This window comes from Lynx canadensis, chromosome B3 (genome assembly GCF_007474595.2).
Source record: "Lynx canadensis isolate LIC74 chromosome B3, mLynCan4.pri.v2, whole genome shotgun sequence".
Lineage (NCBI taxonomy): Eukaryota > Metazoa > Chordata > Mammalia > Carnivora > Felidae > Lynx > Lynx canadensis.
The window spans coordinates 122,355,803-122,383,459 of NC_044308.2; the positions used below are offsets into that span (position 1 = coordinate 122,355,803).

Below are 27,657 nucleotides of genomic sequence, written 5' to 3' on the forward strand. Positions count from 1 at the left end.
GTCCTGGGACCTCACCAGAAATGCGTGCGAACCACAGAGTCCAGGCTTTTTTCTCCATTGTAGGCATGAGCTGTAGTTAAGGACTTCGCCAGGGGAAGACCCGGGGGGCCCAAGGCAGCCTGGATTCTGGGTTGGGAGTTGTTGGCCATCTCTTTCCTGGCTCTCATGTCACTGTGTCTTATTCCCCTTTGTAGGGTTCGCACAAGTCCTTCTCTCTGTCTAGATGGCTCTTCTTTCCTTCATCCAGTTGAACTGGCTCCTTATCCTTCAGATCTCAGGTCTTTGTCACCTCCTCCTAGAAGCCTTCCCTGATAGGTTTAATCCTCTGAACACAGCTTCTATGGTCAGCTACCTCTCCCTTTGTAGCACTTATCAGAGTTGGCCATTTACCTTTATCTTTGATGACTTCATTAATTCCTGTCTCACCACTTCAGGTTCCAGTAGTGACTCCAGAGGGTGGTGGCTGTACCTGATTTGGACCCAGTTCCCATTAAGTCCCTGGTGACTAGCACAGTGCCCTGCTTATATTAGTCACTTAAACATTTGATGGATGAATAAACAAAAGACGTTTAGCCAATATATTCCTCTCTATAAAGTGGGCGCAATTATATCTCCTCTTCCTAACCTCGAGAGAAGGTTGAGAGCACTTTGAGGGCAACGGACATTATGCAGCAGTAAGGAAGTACCCATGGTTGAGCATTTAGTCCCTGTGACCAAAGATGTCCTGACATCCCTTTACCAAACCAAGATATACCAAACCAAGCTCAAGTTCAAGGAGGAGATGTGGGTAGGTTGTAGTAGAGGGGGTAGAGCTGTCTGCCTGATTCTTGGGGCTGAGCTCCTGACTCCATCTGGCTCTCAGCCCTGTGATGGGGTATAAGCACTTGGCTCCCAGACACCCCATGGCTTCAAGGATGGCTCACTGCCTCACTGCTTCTATACTGTGGTCACCCTGCGGATACCTACCTGGGCTGGGCCCTGGCTGTGAGGTCCTGGCTTCATAGTGCACCTTGTACCGCACAATCTCTTCTATCCCAGAGATCTCTGTCATAGGCAGAGACATAGACATGTCACCCTGTGAGGCTGTACAAGTTATTAAGATGGGGAACGTTGAAAGATTAGATTTATGACAGCCAACGGTGGATTATGAAGAATAATTCATCAAATGTCAGCGCCTGCAGCCTACAATTTACAGAAGGTTTGCTTAAGCTGAAGAGATCTGATTGGACTGCCCCCTCCCCCAACTCTAATGAATGACAGATCTAATGGATGGCTTCCCAGGCTGGCCAACCACACTGGGTGTTTATCTGCTTTTTATTAATCATTATTATCACAACATTTCCATAGAGTCCCTCCACCCGCGGCTCTCGAAGTGCCCAGCACCAGCGAGCCTCCCTCAGCTACTTTGGAGGAACAGTAGCCGCCTCGGGGAGATGTTTTAGCTCCCCCAGGTCAGCTGGAAGGCCCAAAGTCCCCCCACCAGGAAGAGGATAGGGAAAGTTGAACCTCATGCATTCATTAAGAAATATTTATTGAATACTAATTATGTGTCAGGTGCTTTGGATACAGTATTGAGCAAAAATGGAAGAAGTCTGTCATTTAGAAGGAAAGAGGGAGATTAAGCAAATACAAATCGAGGTAGAATGCAGCTATGTTAATTGCTCTCTAGAAGGGCACCCTGAATTCTGAGGATATACACAGGGAGGCTTCCCTGAAGAAATGACAGTTGAGCTGTGCTTTGGAGGATGAGTAGGAGTTACTTTGATGAGGAGCAGAAAGGGGAGCCTTTTGGGCAACGACGACAGCATATGCAAAGGCCCTGCAGTGGGAAGGGAGGGAGTGTGCTGGTGATTGAAAAAGGCTATCTGGGCAGGACAGAGAGAACTCTGGGGGCAGGGGGAGGAGATGGGGCAGAATCAGACTCTGGATTGTGTTAAGGATTTTGGCTCTGGGAAGCTGGCGATGTGGTTTAAACAAAGAGAAGTGACATGATCAGCTTATGTTTGGAAAATGCACTTTAGCTGCATGGGGTGGATAGATTGGAGGAGAAAGGAATGCAAGTGAGTGGACCAGTCAGGAGGCCATTACAGTCTCTGGGTGAATGAAGACAGTCGCCTTTACTCACTGACAGAGGAGAACTGAGAGCCTAGAATTGCTAACTCTTTGTCTAGCGCCCTCCTCATATACCACTCTGTCCTCTTCGTGGAGGCATTAGATAGGGCACCCATTATTGGGGGTCTTCTGTAGGCTCTATTCTAGATCCTTTACGTGTGTTGTTTCACACAACAACTCTGAGGTAGGTACTAAAATTCCCATTTTACAGATGAGGAAACTGAGGTACAGATGGGTTGTATAATTACCCAAGCTGGTGCACCATGGAGCCAGAATTTGAGTGTGGGCAGCGCCTGCAGCCTATGATTAGATTTGCATTGGCTAATTCCAGCCTACAATTCCAGACCTTGCATTGGAATTACTGTGCCCTGTTGCCTCTCAGGACTCACTATCCTGGCCAGCTGGTGGGCATTCCCAGGGAACACGCCTGCAGCCGTAGGGTATGACTGCTCCTGGCTTCATACTTCTCGGTCAGCTGCTTGTTACCATTCTTTGGGAGGATAGAAGCTTGGTCGGGACTGTGATGCCCTTGGCAGAGTCAGGTGGATGATTGTCTTATACCTAGAGGCTCTTTAGCAAACTGGTAAGGGTTGAGTGTTGTGCCAGCCTCCTTGTGCAAATTTAGACAGCACCACTGTTTGGTAATTCCTGGGGTTGGCCCTTGTCAAGAAAGGCCTCAGGTGCTGCCGCTGGGCCTTCGTTCTTTCTTCCCAGCTAGGCAGTAGCAATAGTTAATGGCTCTGCAGAACCGACAGTTTGATCTTTCAAAACTCCAGAAGGAACACAGATTCCATGGAATACAGGGACTATGTGTCCTTGAGCTGTTATTGTCATTATTATTTTTATTATAATAAATTGCTGTGTCTGGGAAGCTGGGGGTGGGGGTATTCCTGGCTTGAGTTAGGGCAGCCGCTGAGTGGGGAGGAAGAGACATTTGGATGCCTTGACCTCTCCCTTGACCCCCCAGGGTCTACATAGTGATATCAGAAGTCTCCTCTTACCTTGCCAGAAAGTCCCATCAGGATTGGGTGAATTGGTACTGGGCAGGGAGCACTGCCTCCAGCAGGCCCTGCTAAAAAGCAAGTATGGGGCGCCTGGGTGGCTCAGTTGGTTGAGCCTCCGACTCCAGCTCAGGTCATGATCTCATGATTCATGGGATCGAGCCCTGCATCGGGCTTGCTGCTGTCAGCATAGAGCCTGCTTCGGATCCTCTGTCTCCCTCTCTCTTTGCACCTCCCCTGCTTGAGCTCTCTCTCAAAAATAAACATTAAAAAAAATTTTTTTTTTTTAAAAAGCAAGTATGTTTTCTTGGGGCTGTTGCCTTATTCTGCAGACTGAGACCTCCTCATGGCGAGAGGTGGTGTCTGTTTTGTTGGTTTATGTACCTAGGATGGTTTCTGTCATGTGGCAGGCCTGCAGGTAAGTATTTGCTGATTGACTGACTGACTTTAGCTAAGGAATGGCAGATTGATTTCGTTTCCTATATTAATTCTGATCTGTTGGTAGTGGCTTCCTGGAGTACTGTGTTGAGAGAGATTCTGAGGCATCATCTGTGCCCAGAAGAAATGAATGCTGTGATTGATTAGTGATATCTGGCATGAGTATGCTTGAGGCTTATTAGTCAGCTATTACTGCATTACAGATTACCCCCCAACAACAAACATTTGATACGTTACAGTTTCTATGGGTTAGGAATTTGGGAGGACCTTACTGGATGCTTCTGGCTCAGACTCTCTGTGAGGTATAGGCAGGGTGTTGGTGAGGGCTGCAGTCATCTGAAGGCATGAGTGGGGAAGGAGAATCTGCTTCCAGGATGGTTCACTGTGGACAGGAGGCCTTGGTTCCTTACCCCATGGGCCTCTCCACAGGCTGCTTGAGTGTCCTCATGACATGGCAGCTTGCTTTCCCAAGAGCACGCTCTCCGGGAAAGGACAGGAAGGATGTCTGGTGATGTCTAAGAAGGCATGCACTAATTTCCTCCATATGCCAGGTCTCGAGTCTAGCTCACACTCAGAGGTGGGCGGGCAGTAGGCTGCACCTCTCAAAGGGAGGAGTTGTTAAGTACCTGTGGACTTATTTTAAAACCACTGCAGGGGGAATGAGAGGACCATGTGCCACCTATTTGCTGTCAGCATCATGTGTTACTTACAAGGTGCATGAATGACCCTGAACAGGTGGGATATAAACCAGGCATGTTTAACGGGGAGAAGGAATTGCAGCAAAGTGGGGTATCAGCTGACCGGGTGACTGTGAGATGGAGGCATGCCTGGGGCAGGTCCCTGGGAAACGGTGACAAGAGGAAGGATTGGGTGGGTTTTAAGCAACGGCATATAGGATGTGATGGTGGGTTTTCTGTTCAAGGCAGTCTGTGCTTTGCAGAGTCCTTGGTAGCTGGGCCTGTCTTGTCTGCCTCAGACTCAGGGTGGGGTAGGTTCACTCCAGCTACTCCATTAGTACAGAGACTTGTCCCTCTCCTCATCAGACTGTAGTGGATGACTGCTGGCACCCAGCCAGGCATGGGGAGGGGGGCATCTCTAGACCTCGAGATCCAGATGTTGTTTGCTGCTGATGCCATGGTAACCTTCCCCAGGTGCCCTGGGCAGTCTTCCCAACTCCTAAGTGGGAGCTGCTTGGCCTTGGCAGCTAGGCTTGGACTTGCCTGCTTTGAGGCAAGCTCCTGTCTTCAACCGGAGCCAGCCAGTTGTGGGTTTGTTCGATTTGTTGGCATTATCTTAGGTCAATGTAGCTTGATGTAGTAAATCCAGAATAGGTCCGATGTGCATGACTATGGGGACGCCAGGATGGGATATTTGAATTTGGGCCATCTTGGAAAATCCAGGACATCCCCCTTCCTGTGGCTGGTGAGGGGCCTGAGGCTGGCCGGCTGAGAGACTTAGGTGAAACTCCTCCCCAGGAGTCCTACAATGGTGTTCACAGAAGATCCTCACCCTCTTACCTTATTTTGGGTGAAATGAGGACCCTGGCCAGTGCTTGGCTGCCCAGTGTGGCATTTTGGAAACATTTATCCAGAAAACTGACTTCATGAGAATCGGCAGACCTAACTTCCCAGAGAGTCTCATACTCTGTCCTGTACCTGGGTATGATGTCATGTGGCTTCGGTTTCCTGGACCCCAGCTGACGCCAGCCCACTGAAGTCTTAACCTGAGCCTGTGGGGGAAGACACATTTCTTCTTGCCCTTCTGATGTTTTCTGCTCATAAAAAAACAAACACCGCCCCTTACATTTGCACGCACACACATACACACACACATACACACACACGTACCCTTAAAAACCAGATAATACAAAGCTAGAGAAACTTTTTTCCTGATTATTTTTCCTTTTCTAGACAGGGACATCAGTATATTTGAATCATGGGCTGACAGTAATTAAAAAGCACAGCTCGTCATTTTAAAATGCAGTTGTCTTACTTAATTGATTTTGCTGCCAGACCCCCAGGAAAGAAAGAGGAGCGAGGGAAAGAAAGCCCTAGAAGGGGAGACAGGTTTGTGTGAGGGACTGAGGCAGCTCAGGGCCCCGCTTCACTCTAATTGCTGTGCATGCTGCCGTTGGCCTCCGCTAATGGCTTTCTGCTCAGAGGGCTGGGGGCCGGGGCCTGACTGGAGGGGGTGGTGTTTGTGTCAGCCACGTGGGGGGCGTAATTCTGCTTTCGGGACAGTGTCTATTTTTCCTTACTATCTATCAGCACAAAGTACTTGCACTGAATACTTTGAATCAGGTTCCATTTAGAGATACTTTATTCATATTTAATTACAGGCTGTAGCACCAATCTTTAATTACCTTTTTTGTAAGCCAGCTAGGAACATTCACTAGCAATCAATTGTGTGTGTGTGTGTGTGTGTGTGTGTGTGTGTAAGCACAGGAGGGTGTGGGTGTGTGACTTGGTTCCTGATAGAGGGGAAAGGATGGCTGCAGGGGCCCTGGGAGGTGGTGGGTGGGCAGGGGTGGGGTGAGGAGGGGATGTGCCCAGCAGGTTCCCTGTGCAGAGTGAGTGGTGCCTCTTCATTCCCCATGCCTCTCTTTGCCTCCATTGGTCAAATTGGGGATTAGGGCAGGTCCTCACAGCTGGGCCTTGTTCAGGGTACTGAGTTGAGGCACCTGAGTTTGGGTGGTATCCTAAGCTCTGGACCCCCTGCATCCCCTGGTAGGAGCAGGGGATTGTGGGAGGCCCCTATCTTGTTCCCTGGGGAGATGGTGGGCCAGGCTTCCTCTCCCCCTGGAGACTGGGATATGCTTGCCTCAGCCCTTTCCTCCCTTCACCTCTCCCTGGAGTGCTTCTGGCAGCTGTTCTTGCCACACAGCCCTAGTGATGCCATGTCACTCTTCAGTTGCAATGACTCTGCAGCGTCCCCGCAATGACACTGATTTGAAGACTGGCTGTCCTTAGAAAATGAGCAAATGTTCCCAGGAAGCCAGGTGGAGGCTTGGGGTGGGGAGTGGGGTCAGATGACCCCCAAGTCCCTTTGCAGTGGGAAGATGGGGCCGTTCCAGCTGCCTGGGAGATGAGGGTCTGAGTTCACAGAAATGCTCCAGAAAACGTTCTCCTTGGTGCTCCTTTAGGAACAGCCAGAGGGTTTCTAAAGGAAGTTGTTGTTGATTTCATTATGTAATGGCCAGGAATATTGCTGAAGCTCTCCCTCCCTTCTATTCCTGGATCTCTGTCCCAGCAAGAGGCCACTGAGGAGAGGAGAGAGGGGAGGCCATGGAACTCATGTTTACTGAGCCTCTTGGGGGTGCTGGGCACCATGCTCATGTTTCTTTCATCTACCCCAGATGGGGCCCAAGAAATATCAGAGCGCCTCTAGTCCTATGTGACAGAAAACAACTCAAACTGACTTAAGCAGAAAAAGGAATTATAGGGTGGGTATTCAGGCATGGCTAGATCAAGGGGCTCAACCATGGATTCACTCTCTATCTCTTGTCTCTGCTTTCTTCTTTTTGCTATTGCGATTCCTGATAGCTCCAGACTTCAAGTTCAATTTTTACGTTCAATTTCAGCAGAAAGAAAAAAAATCTCTTCTCCTGCAGTTCAAACAGAAGTAAAACAGTTGAGTCTGATTGGATCAGTTGGGTCACCTGTCCATCTCTGAACCAGTCAGTGTGACCCAGGGTATTCAGGGTTCTGATCGACCAGGCTGGGGTCTCATACCTGCCCTGGAGTAACAGGGGGAGTCCACCTAGGTAAATCCCATACAGGACATGTGCTTTTACATTTGAGGATTTTGGATTAGTAGGAGTGTGGGAGCAGGAAGGCCCAGCCATTTCAAAAGGAAGAAAGAGTTGATTCAGTTCCTCTCCAATGGAGAGAATAGTGGATTCAGTCTTTCAACAAATATGTGTTTGGCACCAACTGGTTCTGGGGCTCTTCTAAGTGCAGGGAATTTGACAGCTAACAAGAGGGACAAAAATCCCTGCCCACCTGAAGCAGATGTTCTGATGAGGTTTACAGGATGGTGGTTCTTTCATTCTCCCAATCCAAGCCCAAGTCCAGAATAAAGGGTTCTTGTATGGGGAGACTTGGGGTGATTGATGTAAGGGAGAATCTGGCCCTCAGGGAGCCTTGAACTCAGGAGGGAGGGAAAGAGACAAGTATATGGTTGGGGAAGGGGGCGGGTAAATAGGCACTGGGAGGAGTACAAATAAAAACCCAGGAAGAAGAAGGGGGACAGGGAAGCCAATCCATACCCATCTCTTGTGACAGAAGTGTGGGCCCCTCCCATGTTGCCTGGACCTTTGACCTCCAAAGGATGTTGATAAATGGGATGGAGTTTAGTGAAAGATACAGAAATGATGACAGGGCTGGAGGGAGTGATTTATGAGGGAGATTAGCAAGCTACTAGTGCAGCCTAGCAAACAGAGGGATGGGATGGTGGCCATGGGCTGTCTGACTGCTGAAGCCCCAGGAGAGGAGGGGGCTGCGGGGCAGGGTGGAGTGCCTGCTGCAGAAGGGGGGCGGCAAGAAGACTGAATGGGTGTGAGAGCCTGGGGGACATGAGAAGGAGGGCCTTGGGACTAAGCATGCATGGGCACACTTATGTGTGTGTGTGAGAATGTCTGGACCTTCCAGGATTGGGAAGCTATACAGGGACTTAAAGAAATGGAAGGAGTGAGAATTTCAGCCTTGGACATTTTGGCAAGAGGTTTTTGGGGACCTCCTTCCCATCTGGTAGAATATTCATATCTGGACCATGTAGGTGTGACCACTCAAGTCAGAAAGACTTTTTTCCTTTAGGAAAATTTGGTATGGCATTTCTAAGAGGGAAGGAAGGAAGAAGAGAAGAGAAGACAGAAAAGTTAGGAGTACATGTTCCATTTCATAGACAAAGGGCAAGGGATCTGCCCAAGGCTCCCTTTGGGTGGCATTGCAGGTAGGGGCCAAAAGCGAGGCTGGGGTGTGCGGCCCTGGGGTCCCTGCTGGGTCTCGGCTCCACTGGCCGAGAGTGGGCTTGAGGACCCATGTTGAGCCTGCTGCTCCGGCAGGAACAAGAGGCGGCTGTTAGGTTTGGAGTCTCCAGCCTGGGATCCCTTGAGCTCTCCATGTTGGCTGGTTGGAATATCTGATCCCTGCCTTGGGCTGTCTGGTGCCCTGGTTCTGCGTACTCTTGATTTTATGTGTGTGCATGAGAGTCCCAGGGGTGCAATGTTGCATAATTAAATGAGCAGACGGTACTCCATTCTGAACATTCTAGACAGCACTTCTTTGGCCTTAAATGGAGGTGCTCTGAGCCCCCATGCATGTGTATGGGGACACACCCTCCACATGTGTTTTCTCTCTCCCTCCAGATGCTTGCTGGGAATCTCCATGGCAGCAGGGAGCCCAGGCAAGGTGCTGGGTTGACATACAACCGGTGGAGCAGAAAGTCTGTTTTGGGGCATCAGGCAGCACTGGCCCTGGCCCATCCTCTTGGCTCCTTTCACTGAACTGGGTCATCTTATTCGTTCCATTCTCTCTCCACTCTTGACAGATCCATGATTTGTTCATGAGCTTTGATGACACCCCCCTGGGGGCCGCCTCCCTGGCCCAGGTCCACAAGGCAGTGCTGCATGATGGGCGGACGGTGGCTGTGAAGGTCCAGCATCCAAAGGTACAGGCTCAGAGCTCGAAGGACATTCTCCTGATGGAGGTGAGAGCCTTCCCCTTTCTCTTTCCTTTATCCTCATTCTATATTTCTCTGGAAACTAGGTGGCTCCTGTGACACTGGCTCAAGGCAGCTGGGTGGAGTGTGACCTTTTGAGCAGAAAGGCAGGAGAGGAAAGCTTGAGACCATGACAAAGGAAGTGTTGTGACTGTGCTATGACTGGGGTGGGGTGGAGGGGGGGTGGAGGGGGGGTGGGCCCTTGGCTGGGTTGGTCAGTTCTTCTTAATTTGTTCCTAGGAACTATCTGGGGATGGTCTCAGAACATGATGGGCAGCTGTTGGGGCCAAGGAGACCTCAGTTGCATGTTGTAGAAATGAGATGAACCAAAAGTGATTTCCTTGGGGGTAGAAAAGTTACAGCGTAATTTGTTAATTTATAACAGAAGGGAGCATGTGGTCAACCCAGGGATGTAGAAGTGACAGGAAGATCACATAGAAATATTTACGTAGACTGTATGCTCATCTCCCATGTTTTGAGTGAACAAGCTTGTCTACCTAAAAACGTTCCTGGGAAAAGCCCTGATGGAAGACTGTGTCTCTGGACTTTTCTAGCTCTGTCTGCAGAGCAAGGGAGGGTGAGCCAGGTGCTGGCTGGGCGGTAGCCAGCACCCGGCCTGGGAGGTCAGTGCATTTAACCTGCCGGCATGTCCCTCCCCTTGTCTGCTGTCTCCCTTCCATTCGTTTCCTCACTCTGGACTCTTAGTTTGTTCCCTCAGCTTACCTTGACTAAACTTCGCACACACATGGAAGGTCTCTTTTGCATCAGGCACCAATGGGTGCTGGGGACACGGGAGTGAGGAAGCTCTGTCTTCATCCCTGTTTAGCAGAAGGGCAGGTCTGGACACAAACAGCCACCGTGTGGGGATATGAGCTCCATGAAAGGGGTGTGTGCACAGTGCTGTCAACTCTGTGCCTGGTCTGTTGGGGGCGTCCTGGGTCGGGGAGGTGCTTCACTGAGGCTCCGGTGAGATAGCCAGGTGGGGAAAGGATAGCCCAGCCTGTGCCGAGGCCTGAGTCTCGGAGAAACAGGGTGTGCTTAGAGGAGAACTTGAGCTGGTTCAGGTGATGTGTCTGGGAATGGTTACAGATGGGGCTGAGGAGGTCGACAGGACAGCACGGAGGGCCTTATCTTGCAGGCGAAGGCATAGAACAGTATACGCAGCAAGTATGGAACTGCTGTGGAACTGAGCAGATCTGATTCTCTGCTGTAGTCCGTGGGGAACCACTCAAGAATTTTAAATCAGGGGAATGTCATGATCCGATGTACATTGGAAACAAAAGTCTGTTGGCAGTCTGGAGGATATACTGGAAGGCAGAAAGACTGTAGCCAGGGAGACTAACGGAGGGGCTGCTGTACTGGTCGGAACCAGAAATACTGTTGTGAACCAAGGCAGGGGAATGGGAGTGAAGGGGAGGGATGGGCTCGACGGACAGACTCATCAGGACTTTGTGACCAGCTTTACATGGGGTGGTAGCAAATACTGGCATGAATGAAAAGGAGGAGAATAAAACAAATTGTATGTTTCTGGCTTAAATGATTAAATATGGATGCCTTTAACCAGTGTATCCATCAGGGTCCAGTCGGGAGGAAAGAAAATTGCTCTAGGTATTTCCAACAGAGGGAATTTAAAACAGAAAATGGGCTGGGGCGCCTGGTGGCTTAGTCCGTGAAGCGACCGAGTTTGGCTCAGGTCATGATCTCATGGTTTGTGGGTTTGAGCCCCGCGTCAGGTTCTGTGCTGACAGCTCAGGGCCTGGAGCCTGCTTTGGATTCTGTGTCTCCCTCTCTGCCCCTCCCTTGCTCATGCTCTCTCTCTCTCCCAAAAATAAATAAATAAAATAAAAAAAAAAAAAAACAAACAGAAAATGGGGCTCCCAGGGGATGGAATTGCAGAGAAGACAAATGGGATGGTGAAACAGTTACCAACTGCAGGAAGCCTCTGCCACCCTCATGGTGGAGGGACAAGGAGAAGAGATGGTTCTCTGGACCCCAGGAGCTGGGGCCACCCAGTGGAGCTGGCCCATGATGAGCCAGTCCTCTGAGAGGCCGATCACAGCCGTAGGGCCCATCACCTGAGAGGTAGAGCCACAGGCCCTGCCTCAGCGTTTTGCCAGTGTTGCCCCATCTGGCCAAGCCTAGATGGAAGCCAGTTAGCAAGGGAGCCTGGGAAATGCAGTTTCTTATGAGATCAGTAACGTCAGGATGACCTCAGAACAAGGGGGGACGGGTGGTGGAACCACCGTGAGGTGTAAGATACTGTGGTCAGGAGATTGGATGGGGATCGCTCTGCTGGTCTGCATTCAGGATGGAAATAGAGATGTAGGATTTCACAGCAGGGACGCTCATGGTAGGTAGCTGAATCTGGGGGAGTAGTTGAGGTCACTTAGGAAGGTCAGGCAAAGAGAAAAGGAGAGGGCAAGGGAAGAGCTGTGAGGAACACCGTCATGGGGGGTGTATACCCAGGAAGATAAGCCCCCGCAGGAATGGAGAGGGCAAGGCCAGAGAGATTGAAGGAGGACCAGGACTGAGCAGTGCTGCTACATGCAATGGAAACCATTCAAGAAGAGAGTTAGAAAACAGCAGCTTAGGGGCGCCTGGGTGGCTTGGTCGGTTAAGCGTCCGACTTCGGCTCAGGTCATGATCTCACGGTCCGTGAGTTCAAGCCCCGCGTCGGGCTCTGTGCTGACAGCTCGGAGCCTGGAGCCTGTTTCGGATTCTGTGTCTCCCTCTCTCTCTGCTCCTCCCCTGTTCATGCTCTGTCTCTCTCTGTCTCAAAAATAAATAAATGTCGGGGCGCCTGGGTGGCGCAGTCGGTTAAGCGTCCGACTTCAGCCAGGTCACGATCTCGCGGTCCGTGGGTTCGAGCCCCGCGTCGGGCTCTGGGCTGATGGCTCATAGCCTGGAGCCTGTTTCCGATTCTGTGTCTCCCTCTCTCTCTGCCCCTCCCCCGTTCATGCTCTGTCTCTCTCTGTCCCAAAAATAAATAAACGTTGAAAAAAAAAAAAAATTAAAAAAAAAAATAAATAAATGTTAAAAAAAAAAAAGAAAATAGCAGCTTAAAACAATGGTCGTGTGCTTTGCTCATGAATCTGCAGTCCGGTAGGGTTGGTAGAGAGACCTACCAGCGTTTCATGCGGTGCCAGTGAGGGGGCCTGGCTGATGATCTGCTTCCAGGTGGCTCGCTCACATGGCTGGCAGCTCAGTGGGGGCTGTGGGCAGGGCCTTGGGTCCTTCCGAGTAGGCCTCCCTGTGGCTGTTTGGGCTTCCTCACAGCATGGTGGCTGGGTTCAAAGAGCAAGTGTCCCACGAGAATAAGGCTGAAAGCACAGGACACTTTTATGACCTAGCCTAGCACTACTTCTTCCTTACTCTGTTGGTAAGAACAAGAGTCACAAAAGCCCCCTCTGCGCGACCAGGTTCTAGAAGAGCATCAGAGTGGGAGATATTGTTGCAGCCATTTGGGGAAATACAGTCTGCCAGTATTACTCAGTGCTGTCAAATTGGAGATAAAATTAGTAAAGCTCTGGAAAGGGCCTTTCGGATTTGGTTATTGGGAGTCCTGTGGAGGGAGCAAGGAGAATGGGGTGAAGGGGTGGGAGAAAACTGAGGCCCCAGGTAGTGGAGACGGTTGATGTAGAACACTCTTCTCAGATGTGGCCATGACACTGGGGAGGACCATGTTGTGCTTAGAGCAAAGCACAGGATTAGAGGCGGGGACTGGAGCAGGCTGTTGCTGATGGGGAGGGTGGCCATGGAGTGTGGGGGGACTGGAGATCTAGGAAAGAGAAGTAACTGACAGATCTGATTCTGGGGGAGACTCTCGGGGTTCGGCTCTAAGGACGTGGGTGGAAGCATTAGCCCCAATCAGCCTAGATTGAAACTAGAGGAAGATGGTGAGGCTGCACACAGATGAGTGTGTGGGGCAGAGGGGGATGATGGAGGGAAAGTGGGCAGCTGAGTTGTACCAGCCTGATAGCCTCTATTTTTTTCGCTGCAGTAGGAGGCAAGACCATCTGCTGAGAATGAGGGGGTAGGAGGTGGCATTGGAGGCCCAGGGTGGGGGTGAAGGTTTGGAATAGCTGCTTTGTGTGATGGAAAAGGGAGCTGACCAGGGCTTGGGAGCAGGGTTCCCGAGTGGCACTGGGCATCCATCTGGAAACCCAAGTTTTCTGGAGCACCTGTCAGTGGCTACGGAACAGCCATACTTGGGAGTCAACTGGGAGCCTCGGAGCATCCTTGGGTGTCCTGGGACCCAGCAGCCACTCCTGTCCCCAGTGGTGCCATCAGGACCCACTTGGTTTAGGAGAACCGCTGCTGGCATTTCTGTACTCAGAGCCTCATTCTCTAAGTAACGGTGGCTGTCAGGTCAATAGCAATAATAGCGGTAATAAAGATTTGGCATCCTCCTCCTGGAGATAAGCATCAGATGCTTTTCTTGGGAAGTATAGCCTGACAACTGTGTGCCGAGTACACACAGAGTGGCTCATGCACAGTGACCGAGGCAGTGCTGGGGCTGGGGTCGCAAGGCTGATCAGAGATCTATACTCATCACCTTTAGAAGAGAAGCCGGAAACGAGGTGACCTCTGTCCAACATCAGCGTTCACAGCAGCACCAGTGGCACTGCCTTCTCACTGGGCTTGGTCTCTGGTGGAAAAGTGTCCTACCTGGCCTCACCCTTCTCTGTAAAACTAAGAAGGGCCTAACTGGAAAGCTCATTTCATTTTATATTTAGGAATGAAAACCCCAGAAAGGTTGTCGTGTGTGTTAGCAGGAGAAGAATGATTTCTAGGGGGCATTAGGGTGACCTTAGCCACCAGAAACTTGGAGACAAGGGAGAGGAAAAACATAGCCTTCTGGTGCTTTCTTTTATGACCACTGCGGGTATTTTGTGTCCTCATGCTTCCCTCTCGCTGCACACTATTGTCCCTCTCTCCTCTCCAACCCTATGATTCCTCACAGCATGGTCTTGAGAGGAAGATAATCTGACCAGAGTAATTCATAGTAAGGAGAGAGTGACTAATAGGCTTAACCTTTGAATATTTGCAGTGTAAGAAGTGAACTTGTAAATCTAAATTCATGTCTGCTATAAGGACAGGTTTGGGAGTGAGGTTTTTGAGTGAGGAGGTGGGGGGGCTCCTACCAGTTGTATCAGTTAAGATGCTTTTGGCTGCAAGTACCAGAAAAATCCAATTAAAAGTGGTGTAAATGATAGTAGCCTGTATCATATCACATTCCAAGACAGCCAGAGATAGTGTTGACTGTTCCAAGGTCGACTGATCCAACACAGCACTGTTTTTTTTTTAATAATTTATTATTATTGTTATTAAAATTAAATTAAATCCAAGTTAATTAACATATAGTGTAATAATGATTTCAGGAATAGAATTCAGTGACTCATCACTTACATATAATACCCATTGCTCATCCCAACAAGTGCCCTCCTTAATGCCCATCACCCATTTAGCCCATCCACCCACCCAACACTCCACCAGCAGCCCTTTTCACTGTGGTTTTTAAGGACCCAGGTTCCTTTTGTCTTCTACTTTGCCATCTCCACATCCTGGCTTGTCCTTCTAAGGTAGTGCTCCTCATGGTCCCAAAATAGCTGCAGCAGTTCCTGCTATTACAAGTAAGTGACATCCCGTGCCAAAGAGGGCCTGTTTCTTCCCTCCTATTCCTTATCAAAAAAGAGCCCCTCAATAGAATTTCCTTCATATCTCATTGGCCAGAAGTAGGCCGCATGCCCAAGTCTAAATCAATCTTGGCAAGAGACGTAAGAGACTTGATCATGATTCACCTTCTCCGACTGAGACCTGCCTTCCTTGGGGGACATGAAAGATGCACAAAATTGGGGTTCTGTTAGCCAGGAAGGTGAGGGAAATGGCTTTTGGGTTGGCACCTAGTAGCATAGGCGACCTTAGTGTTTTGTATCTCCTGCGAACCTGGCACTTTTCTTGGGGAAGGGGACGGTCTCTCGGGTAGACTGTTGAATGGTGGCAGCCAGGTGGAAGCCGACTCTCAGTATATGGTGTTTGATGAACCTGATGGTGTTGGTGACTTTGCACAAAAGACAAAGGCACAGCCAAGGGTGTTTTTCAGCTTTGTCATTATCACCTGATATTGTCCCTTTAATAGTTGGGGCACCTCTACTTCTAGATGCACGGCCAGTGACTCTTATTGATTTGAGTGGCTGTCCAGAGCCAGACTCATTGGGCCCAGAGATTGGAACAATGATTCAGCAGGAAGGGGTGAACTGACACGGCCGAGTCTGTTCGGCTGCTGGCCGGCTGGCTTTGCAGCAGCTCTTGGCCACCCACAGGAGCAGGGAGCTCAGCAGGCTGGACCTCACTGCCGTTCTCACTGTTAGAGACACAGCAGGACTCAGTGGACGTGTGAGCTGGTGGTAAAACCATAATACCCAGGTCCCAGTAGCAGCACCCGGTATCACCCCCTGTTGTCTCGTAAGCTTCTGAAACTGATGATGAATACTCTCGTGCTCTGTCACTCTCTAAAGAGTCTAAGTCCTGTCCCCAAGGTGCTGTGCCACACAGGGGTGGGACTCTGGTCTGAGCACCAGAATCCACTGTTTGATATCCTCTGGCCCGTCCCAAGGGCCTCTAAAAATAAAGACCCGCGACGGTCATGTTTTTGACTTTTTTTGAACAACATTTTCAGTGCATGCTGTCTGTCATCTTGTTTCTTTTCTGAATGTGTTGATTGAACAGTGGGTGGCTAGGTAATGTTTGTGTTGGCACAGACTCCCAATAGCTGATTTTATTTTCTATAAAATACATTAAAAAACCCCCAGAGATAGACTATCCCATGGAAACTTCTCTTCACCCTATCATTCTCTTTTCTAAAAACTGTGCACTTTAATAACTTATCAGAACAAAGATAAACCCTGTGAATGGCAAGCTATTTACATCACTCTGAATTGATTTTCGATCCTTGTCGAACATGCATTTTTTACCAGTTCAGATCCGTGCAGGCGTTCTATTTAGTGTGCTGTTTTCCCATAAAGCGTTATTTCTTTTATAAGATATAATAACTTAATAATAGTCGTTCTTATTTCAGTTGGTTTTAACAGTTCACAACAGTTCTTTTTATGCCTTATCTCAAGCTTCCTATTGTATTGTCCTGTATTGTATTGCATGAGTCAGGCCTGCATAAAGAAAAGAGTGAAAAAAGCCTGGGTCCAAGTCCTGCATTTGAAATTACAAGCTATGTGACCTTGAGAAATTCTTTAACCTCCTGGAACTGCCTTCTTTCTCTGTAAAATGGGCAAGAAGGGGATTAAATGAGAGCATGTATAGAAAGTGCCTCGTAGCACAGTGCCTGGCATGGGGTAGTCACTAAATAATGATAATTTCCATTTTTTTGTTGTTTTAAATGGCAATCGGTAGTTTTCAAACTTTGATGTGACTTTCAATTTTTCCATTATATTTCTGTGTGGCTCACAATTGATTTTTCTTCCTGTGAGCCAATGACCCTATAGGAAAATAATTTCATTATTCCACCTTGAAGGAAATATTAATGGTTGAACATACCTCGATTGATTCATAAGGTTTCAAATCACGTAGAAGATTCTCAGGCATTCCAAAATTGTGTTTACCGAAAATTCAGAGGTAATCCCTCTTCCCACCAAAACCTCAGAAATAGAAAAATTTGATGTATTTGAGTAACGCACATGTGAACATATTATTCTCTGGGGAGAGGACAAACCCTTTGAAATGTTCATTTGTTCATTCATTTATTCACTCATTCACGTGAATATTCAATAAACATCTGCTGAGTATTGAGAACATGCTAGGCACTGGTGGAGACATTGGCTTTTGGAAGAATTTTATGGAGAAGATACATCTTGGGAGAAAACTCAAAAAAGCCAAATTGATAACAACACCTGTTTTATTTTAGTTGGCTGCAGCTGTTGTCAAAAACGGAAAACTTCAACCAATGTACTTAGGGCAGGCTCTTAGGAAAGAAATTGAATGAAAACAGAAGGTGAAACTGTTTTGTTTTATTCTCCTCAGCCATGAAAAGTCTAAAATGGCAGCAACCTAAGCCATTTTAGATTTGGACCAGATGACTGACCCATCTCCCCACCCCCTTGAAGTTCAAGGGGTTGGTAACTCCCCTCGATTATGTACAAAATTATGTGAGTATGTACATCTTCTGGGCTTCATAGCCAGCATCGCATTTTCAAGTTGGTAAACTTACTCTAAAGGGGATGGTATCCTTTTATCAAGCTGTGAGCCACTAACTTCCATTCAAATAGACTCTCTTGTTTTATGTTAACCAAGGGAGTGACTCACCCACTATGCGTGCAATGCTTTAGAAACCAGCTTTATGAGTACTGTAAAGTTTTTTGGATTACGAATTGGTTTACTGATTAGCTATTAGCAATTAATATCAATCAATAAAGTCTTTGCTTTTATGATTAATGACATTAGGTATTTATAACCAATCGTACTAGTAATGCCTAATTATATAATTGATTAGTAACAGAAAAATCTTTAAAATGCCTTTCAATGCTGTTTGGATATTAATGATAGTTTAAAATATCACAAATAACAGTGACCATACAATAAGTGATGAGGATTTATGGTTTGGCCAGAAGCTTCATCCCAAGGTAGAGACCCCACTAGGGTACATGTAGCTCCCTGTGTATGCCCATGTCTGGCCCAGGGTAACTGCCTGGGAGGTAATCAGTAAATACTGATCAAACAAATGACTGAGTCCCATTGTGGTTCCTTTCCTTGGCCCTCCTGGGTGAGAACTTCTGGAACTTAGGCTGGAGCAAAATGTCTAAGAGGTTTCTCCCTGAACTTGGAGTCCAGAGAGTAGAATTCAGGTGCTTCAGCTGACAGGTGTGGCCTGGACAAGTGCTTCTGTTTCCTGTGCACCGGTTCTGCCTCCCCATTGGTGGCAGCTGAGGGCTGTCTGAGGGCATGGCAATGAGAGGCGATGCCCCGGGGACTGCCGCTCCCTGTGCTCGGCTCTGACACATGCAGTATGGGCTTCACTCTTGCCACCTCTCCTTCCTAGCTCTGTGTGACTCAAACAGAAACAAAACATAAACTAAATCAATTATCATAAGGTCACAGGTCTAGCTCATGAAAGACTAGACAAGACTTAAAAGAAATTAGACTGCAGCAGAATGTAATTAAAAAGGGTTTTGATAGGAATTGAGTGTAATAACTCTGAGTGGTGATTCCTTTAGAATGGCATCTGGTACATCGTCTGGGACATAGGGTTTAAAAACAAAGCTGTAAATGCCTTGTAGTTAATGGCCCTGCTTTAGATCTCTTTCTTTTGTATTGTGTGTACCTATAACCGTGCTGGGCAGGATACAGACCAGGACATAAGGAAGCATATGACAAGCTTCATAGCTGGGGCTCAGTGAGTCCTTATGGATAGATGGGATGGTGTCTTGGTCTTTTCAGGCTGCTATAACAAAATACTATAGACTAGGTGACTTAAATAACATTTATTTTTCATAGTTCTGGAGGTTGGAAGTCTATGATCAAGGTGCTGGTTAATTTAGTTCCTGGTGAGGATTTTCTGGCTTGAAGAGAACCACTTTCTCTCTGTGCCCCCACATGGAAGAGCGCTCTGTCTCTTCCTCTTCTTATCAGGCACTAATCCCATCATAGGGGCCCTGCCCTCATGACCTCATCTAAACCTAATTACCTCCTTGAGGCTCCATCACCAAACACCATCTCTTGGGGATTAGGACTTCAACATTAAATTGGGGAGAGGGATACAAACATTCAGTCCACAAAAGATGGGGTAGGTCTCTTGGTACCAATGGGCCCATGGTTTTCTAATTCTTGCTCATTACTGTTTGGTGTAACCATGGGGTAGAGATGGGTATTCTCAGAGAACTTGGACTATAATTCATGTCAAGAATTTCTGGGAGGATTGATCACTTTGAACACTGACAGGAAGGCTTATAGTAGAACAGGAGAGTTGCCTTCTGTGTTTCTCTTGGGGAATACTGGAACATCTCCCATGTTCCTGGCCTCCCTCTCATCACCTACTGCAGAGCCATCATCCATGAACTTTCTAGATCATCTTAAATCTAGAGCCCCAGTGTGCAGCAGCCTCAGAACTGAGTCCCAGACCATGGAGGGGACATGGCATACTCTGCAGATATCACTGGGCTCCTATTCTCTGCCAGGGTTGTTTAATTTCATATTACTAAACTGATAAATGCCCTGTTAGTCCACTAAAATCCCACTTTTCATCGTGTTCTCACTCAAGAATCCAAAGGTGGCCAAATTGCCAGAAACCTGAGCTTTTTGTCCTAGTAGTCACATCCCTTGTCTCTTACTCCTCTTGTCTTGTCCAGCCTTGTTTTCTTATTGCAGTGTACTTTTTATCAAGAAATATTCTAGACAAGGGAAAAGTATAAAAAAAAATCACATTATAAATGCTCGTGTATCCACTGCTCAGCTTAAGAAATAACAAAATGCCACACAGTTGCAGCACCCTCCCTGCCCTTTGTAAACAGGACCATGAGGGACAAGTCTGGGAGCAGCAAAGGCTGAAGGCAGCAGTTCAGTAAGTGAGGAAGAGTGAGGGTTTGGGGGCGAGGTCGACTCAAGTGGAGTCCTGACTCGGTGCCTCCTTGCTGGGCGAATTTGGGACAGTCCTATAAACTCTCAGAGCCTTGACTTGTTTGTTTATAAAATGGGGATAAGTGCATATGGTTGACGCCCCAGAGTTGTGAAGACCAAATGGAGTCATGATATAAGCGCTCAGCCCAGCACTGGGCATGCGGGGAGGGCTTGGCACATGGGAGTCGTGGCTGCTGGCAGCTGTTGGGCTTTTATCCTCTTGGATTTGAACTACAGAGATGGGCCCCTGGGGAGCAGGGAGGCCTTACTTCAGAGGAGGCCTGGGGAGCTGTTTCTGCCTGGACCCAGGCGGGAGGGCAGGGACCCGAGCTTCTGTGGTGGGTGCCGTGGGCTGACTGACGGGGTGTTTGGTGCATTTCAGGTGCTCGTCCTGGCTGTGAAGCAGCTGTTTCCAGAGTTTGAATTCATGTGGCTGGTGGACGAGGCCAAGAAGAACCTGCCTTTGGAGCTGGATTTCCTCAACGAAGGGAGGAATGCTGAGAGAGTGGCCCAAATGCTCAAGCACATTGACTTCTTAAAGGTGGGAGGGGCAGGGCAGTGGAGACAAGGTGGTCTGGTGAGAGAGCACAGGGAAGGCCCGTCCCTGCCCTGAACACTCCCCCTGCAGGACATGAGTGGGGATGCCCCCTTCCTGAGTCTTCTTTCCGAGGATGGATGATTTGTCCCTGGTGTTGCTCCTTAAAGCTCTTGAAGGTAGCATTACAAAGAAATGCCAAATGTGATCGTTGGCCTGTCAGTGAAACAGATGTTTATTGAATGATTGGCAATTCTGAGACATTGAGTGCTACCCAAGGGCCTGTAAGCTGGGTCTCTGCCTCCGTGAAGCATGGGATGCCGCCGCCGCCGCTGCTGCTGCTGCTGCTGATGGTGGCTAACGCAGCTGAGCTCTGGCGCCGTTCCTACCATTATATGTATGTTACCTTGCTTAATATAGTCAGTTCTGTTATAATACAACGTATGGTTTCCTAGAAATCTCCACAGGATGCAAAAATCACACAACAGAAACCACAGGGCTTCTTGGGGGGAAAATAGGGCTAGGCTTACCCCAGTGCCAACAGCCACATGAAAAGGTGTTCTGCATCACCCGTCATCAGGGAAATGCAAACCAAAGCCACACTGAGGTATCACCAGGTACCAGTCAGAATGGCTAGAATCAAAAAGACAAGAAATAACAAGTGTTGGTGAAGATGTGGAGAAAAAGGAACCCTCGTGCACATTTAGTGGGAATGTAAATTGGTGCAGCCACTGTGGCAAACACTTTTGGAAGTTCCTCAAAAAACTAAAAACAGAACTAACATATGATCTAGTAATTCCACTCCTGGGTATTTACCCAAAGAAAAAGCCCACTAAATTTGAAATGTGTTTATTGAAGCATTATTTACAAAAGCGAAGATGTGGAAGCAGCCCAAATGTCCATCCACAGATGAATGGATAAAGATGTGATACATGTATATGTACAGTACTTACATATATATATAGTCAGTATATAATATTACCAAATGATATATATACACACACACACATCTATAATATTCCATTGTATATATTATATATATATTCCACAATACATATTATGTATATATAATATATATATTATATATGATGGAATATATATACTATTATATATGATATTATATAATGTATAATATACATTATATAATATATAATCCATTGTATATATTATATATACATTCCACAATATATATTATGTATATATATAATAATATATATAATATAACACGTAATATATATACCATATACTGAAATATATATAATATATATGCCATTATATATATTATATATATATTCTAGTATATATATTACATATATTTCAGTATATATTATATATTATACATATTCCAATATATATAATGGAATATTATTCAGCCACAAAAAAGAATGAGATCTTTCCATTTGCATCAATTTGGATGGACTAGAGTATGTAGTGCTAAGTGAAATAAGTCAGAGAAAGACAAACCGCATATGATTTCACTCATGTGGAATTTAAGAAACAAAACAGACGAACAAAAGAAGACAAAACAAGCTGGAATACAGAGAACAAACTGGTGGTTGCCAAAGGGGGGGATGCGGGTGGGGGGATGGGTGAAATTGATAAATGGGATTAAGAGTACACTTAATGTGATGAGCACTGAGTAATGTATAGAATTGTTGAATCACCCACCTGAAACTAATAGAACGTTGTATGTTAATTACACGTCAGTAAAAAAAAATAACAAAAAGAGACAATTCGCAAAAGAGAAAATGCACATTTTAAGAAATGTCACCAGTGACCCAGAAAATAAAAGAAGGTAGGAACCTAGTGAAAGCAGTGGTGTAGTTTTTGCACACATTAAATGGCTGAGAAGTACGTAAGGCAGCAGAACACGGGCCTCTACCTTGACATCTGCTTGTGAAACTGGGCATCAGAGGAGTTGTTGGAGTGTTGTTCTGAGGTGTGGACGGAGGGTCGTCTGAAACCGGATGGAAAGTGATGATGGCGGGTGTATGCACGTGGCGATGTTTAGGTGTGCGTCTGTGTGTGTTGTGTGTGCCCATGTCGTGCAGTTCAGCTGAAGCAGTTTCCTGAGGTCATACAGTGCTTCCTGTGGATGACAGCCCATAGAAGCAAGTGCAAAATTTGGATTAGGATCAAACTGACCCCTGGTAGATCAGTCACATCGGAAAAAGTTTGTGTTTTCAACTACTGTAGAACTGCCTATATGGTGACAGAAGACTCCTCCTGAGGGAAATGATATCGAGTGATACGAAGTAGCAGCTCTGTACGAGGTCCACTGGTAAGTGTTCTAGAGATTTGGGAGAGGGGACTCCCATGGTAGGGAGTAGGGTAGGGTGGGGAAGGCTCTGCCGAGGAGGTTGCCACTGGCGCTGGCCTTTGAGGACTGGCCTGATGGTCCCCACGGGCTCCATGGGGGTTGGGATGAGAGAGATGCACGTCACCACCACTGTTCTTACAACACATTAGGTCTGTGGCGGGGTGTGGACCCGTTTACCCAGGGGCTCCTCTTCATGGTGCAGGGGCTGGGCCCCTCTGGTAGTCTGTATAGAGAGCTTGGCTTTCAACTCTTTGAAGAGATCAGGCCCTTCTCTCTTCACTCAGGAAGCCTGGAGCATGTGGGAAGGGAGGTCACAGAGCCTTTAGGAGCTCCAGATGCTTGTTCCAGAGCAAACAGTCAAGCAATGCTCTTCTTGGGGAGGAGGGTGTTTCAGTGCATTGAATGGGAAGGTCTTTTGCTCTGGACCAAAGTGTTCGTGGCTTCTGAAGACATCCGAAGAAATGGAGGTAGTGTTTATACTTCTATCCAGATTAATTAACAGAGATGGGGAGACTGAGGGTGTGTTTCTACTAGCCACCTGAGAATCCTGAAGCTCAGCTCATGGGAGGGAAGCTGCAACTGTGGGTCAATGTAGTGTCTTGACACTGATTTTGGTGAAAGATGTAGCCATTGGCAAAGTTTGACTCTGAGTGAGTTGAGAGCCAGGTCTGTCTAAATGCCTGCTGGACGCTTGACTGGCTTTTCCTTGTAAATCTGCGTGTACAGACCCTCTTGTGCCTGTAAATCCAGATGTGCAGACTAGATCTGGTAATCCTGCCCCAGCCTTGAAGTTCAAGCCACCAATAAAATAAAAACTTGGCTCTCTTAGACAAGGAGTGAGATTAACTAGCATAGTGCTGTGGAGTCTAAACTATGTTTGCTTTTACTTGCATGTCCCGTTCCTTCATTCCTTTATCTCACATTTCCTGAGCTTGTTGCTCTGCTAGGAGCTAGGGGTTCCTGGATGAGTAGGAGAGGGTTTGGCTTCTACCTGAGCAAACTTCCCATCTAGCGGGGACAAACACACTGTTGCCACAGTGCAGGTCTGTGCCATGCACGTAGGTACATACTGTGGCAGAGACTTTGCTGTGTTTCTGTGGATGCCCGAGAGCAAGTACTTAATTCTACTCAGGATAAAGGAGCTCAGAGCGGGGTTCCAAGAAGTGTTGATTGTACAAAGGGATAGGCAGTCCTTACTAAATGTTTCTTCTGCTGCCCTGAACACTTTGCAGGTACCATGACATTGAATCCTGCCAGCAGCCATCATCCCCTTTTACAGATGGCAGTCTTAGAGTAGAGGGGCTAGGGCTACAACCCAGATTTTCTGATTTCATCTCTGGTGCTCACCTGAGGACATTCTGTTGCCTCTTACCCGGCAGGGGTGCTCCTCAGCACCAGAACTATGAACCTGACAAACAGAACCATCTCCTTCACCGTTCCCATGGAAACAGCAGATCGTCCTCTGGCTGAGGCCAACTAGTGCCTGCCAGACCAAGACATGTAATAATAATAATAACACAAATTTTTGAAATGAGGATGCCAAATGGGTAAATAATTAATGTAACGATTCGACCTGCTGCTTCTAAAACCCACACACTGTTCCTAAGACAATGGTGCTACTAGGGCTCCTGAGTAATTAATTTTGCTTAAACACATAACAAGTGGGAAGCGAATTTTGCACTGTGAACCCAGTTCAGCTCTTAAAACTGGAGATAGATTGCTTTTGCACACTGGCACCCCATCACAACATCTGTGCGTAATTAAGCCTCAGTGAAGAGTTTACCTCTCAGTGTGTGAGGCATCTTCCAGTGGGGTTTAATAACCTCAGCCCCACGCCATAAATCTCGGAGCCTCAGACGAGCTCTGAATGCAAATGTGGTGTCAGGGAGACTGGGAGAGGGCGAGAGGGCAGCCAGGCTGAACGGTCAAGACCAGGGCATTTGTGGATTTGTAGTCAGAGTGTGTGTGTGTTATGGGGAGGGGACAGAGCATGCGGTGAGGTTTGTGACTAACCCAGGGGACAGCTGGGGACAAGGTAGGAGGGAGAAGCCTTATAGCCATGGGGTTTGAGGCCGGAAGACATGAGAGTGCGCCTGCACATGTCAAGGCAGGGTAGGTAAAGTGGTCGTCTCCAGAGCGGGGCCACTCCAGGGTTCCTTAGTGCAAGGTTAGGATCCTGTGACTATCCAGAAGTTGTGGGCAGATCTTGAGGGATGTGTATGCTTTTGGAGAATAATTTTCCACAAATAAAGGTTAAGAACCACTGATATATGATAATTAGTGTGAGTTAATAATTTTCACATGTCTATACAATGTTAGCTTTTTAAAAGTGCTTTGTGTATATTTACTTTTTAAAAAATGTTTATTTTTTAGAGAGATACAGAGCACGAGTGGGGGAGCGGCAGAGAGAAAGAGGGAGACACAGAATCCGAAGCAGGCTCCAGGCTCTGAGCTGTCAGCACAGAGCCTGACGTGGCGCTTGAACTCATGAACCGTGAGATCATGACCTGAGCTGAAGTCAGATGCTCAACCGACTGAGTCACCCAGGCGCCCCTATTTACTTTTTAATGTTTGTTTATTTTGAGAGAGAGAGAGGGACAGGGAGGGGCAGAGAGAAGAGGGAGGCACAGAATCTGAAGCTGGCTTCAGGCTGCTGTCAGCACAGAGCCCGACGTGGGGCTTGAACTCACGAACCATGAGACTGTGACCTGAACTGAAGTCAGAGCTTAACCTACTGAGCCACCCAGGCGCCTCGTATTTGCTCCTTAATCCTTATCTAGCCATACGAGGGAAATGCCATGATTAGCCCCATGTCAATGGTGTGGAGATTAAGGCCCAGAGAGATGAAACCATTTGCCTGAGGTTACACAGCTTCCCCTAAGGGGCAGAGGCAGGTTCTGGATGGAGGCAACCTGGCCCCAGGGCCTGCATGTTAAATCACTGTGCTATTCTGCCTTCATGATAATTCATGGGGCACAATGATTTATTGTGCTGAACTGTCTGTAGTATTAGCTCTTAGCCCTGGTTGTGTATCAGAACCACCTGTGATACTCTGCACGACTGTCATATGGCAGCTGATGCTTGTCTAGCAGGTGCTAAGTGTGTGCTGCTGTGTCGAGTGCCAGGACTCCACACATGCTAGTGGGAAGTTGGGGATGTTGCTTCAATGTCATCGCCTTTTTTCAGGTAGAAAGCTGGCACTCGGAGAGGTCATGCAATGTACCTGTAGTCACATAGCTTGGAGGTGGCAGAACCAGGGCTCCAGCCTGACGATCTGACTCCGGGTCTGTGCTCTGCTTCCCTGGGCTCCCTCAGGTGATGGGCACTGGCCCAGGCAAATTGGGGCCTGCTTCACAGTTGTGTTCACCAAAGTGCAGGAACAAAATAGAAGCGCGAGGTCATGGCCAGATTATGAGGTTGAGGCCCAAGGTCTTGAGCTGGAATTTTCCATAATCTGTGCCTTCCTTCTTTGGATCAGGACTGGCCCCAGCATGGGGGTATGTGGAGCCCACGGGAGTGGGGCCTGTGATCTTTATCAAGGAGATAGACTTTGGATCTAGAGTCCTGATGGCCAGGGTGTGACCCTTGGGCCTCACTGGCCATGAACCTCCCTAGGTTCAGTTTTGTTTGGAGGAGGTGGTGGGTTCTTCTCATTGCCTCTTTAAAATGATTCTCTTTCATCTTTCCCTACTCTGATGGGAGGAGAAGAGTAAGGCATGGGGATGAAACACTGGTTTTGGGGTGAAGGGAATTTCACCTTACACTTCAAACCCTCCTGCCCACAGGGTAACTTAGGAGCAAGTTGTCGACCTTATGTCCCACTGTCCAGCCAAGTTTCTCCTAACTGTGCAGGGAGCAGATCTGCCTTTTGAAGTCCTTTCTGTGGTGTCGCCATCGGGGGGCAGTTGCCATCCTCCCTGAACTCTCATGGCAAAGCTCTCTACCTCCCGGTTTGGTATTCTGTCATCTGAGATCTAAGCAGGTGCCGCAGAGGGCCATCGTGTTGTCAGACAGGGATGGCTGCATCTGGGGGGAGACCGGGGAGAAAGGTGGAGGCGCGGGGAGTGCAGCCTCCCACTGCCCTTATTAACAAGGCCAGAGTCTCCAGTCTTTGGGTTTTTCTCATTCCATCTGTGGCTCTTTCAAGCTGTTTTCCATGTTGCCCCAGGCAGACCCAGATGGGGGATTCGACCTCATGTCCCTGGAGCCCCTGGTGCCCACTGCCAAGCTTAGGTTTCCAAACAAACCCGGGGAAGAACTTAACCCCAAAATGTGTCCCTTCCCTTTGGAAGCCATGGTCAAGGACAGCAAACTTGCACTCATATTTTTAAAGGTAGCTTTTGAGAAGTGCCGAGCAGGACTGAAATTTCAGTTCACAGTCCTAGAGAGTCACAGATTTCTCTAGCCCAGATTTTCAAATGGCCCAAACTGTAGGAAAGTAGCAAACCCAAATGACACCTTGACTTCAGTTGGGACCCTCGTTCCAGGAAGCCCAGGGTGTTTTACTGGTATGCGCAGCCCCAGTTATCCTCAGAGCTCCTTGCAATGGGGCAGGAACAGTCCTTTGTAAGGAGGAAAACTGAGGCATTGGAGGTTAAGTGGCTGGATTAAGACATGGCAGAGTTAGCAGAAGTAGGAAGGGAAGCAGGTTTCTTGACTTGAGCACTGGGGTCTTGCTGCCAGATGAGTTTTGGGGGTCGAGATGAGGGAAGTCCTTATTCCCCAGAACCCTTGAATTAGCTGCCCTAGTTTCTTTATTTGTATGTGGAAACAAGCCCATCAAGTTGTTGGGGAAACATGACATGCTAAATATCCCAGTAATTCCTTCGTCCTGGCATTGGTGGCACTCTTGGCTGTCACTCACTCATATGGCAGCCCAGCAGCCATTGGTGCAGTCTGACCTCCTGCCT

At 47.9% G+C, this 27,657-nt stretch overlaps 1 protein-coding gene across 2 annotated transcripts in view; it reads left to right on the forward strand.

The window, feature by feature from the left end:
* ADCK1 (aarF domain containing kinase 1) overlaps positions 1–27,657 on the forward strand; it is a 123,231-nt gene that overhangs the window by 70,178 nt on the left and 25,396 nt on the right. For both annotated transcript variants that reach the window (XM_030319678.1, XM_030319679.1), the window contains 2 exons: positions 9,099–9,257; positions 20,275–20,433. In XM_030319678.1, coding sequence (XP_030175538.1) covers positions 9,099–9,257; positions 20,275–20,433 — 318 coding nt within the window. The remainder of the gene's footprint in view (positions 1–9,098; positions 9,258–20,274; positions 20,434–27,657) is intronic.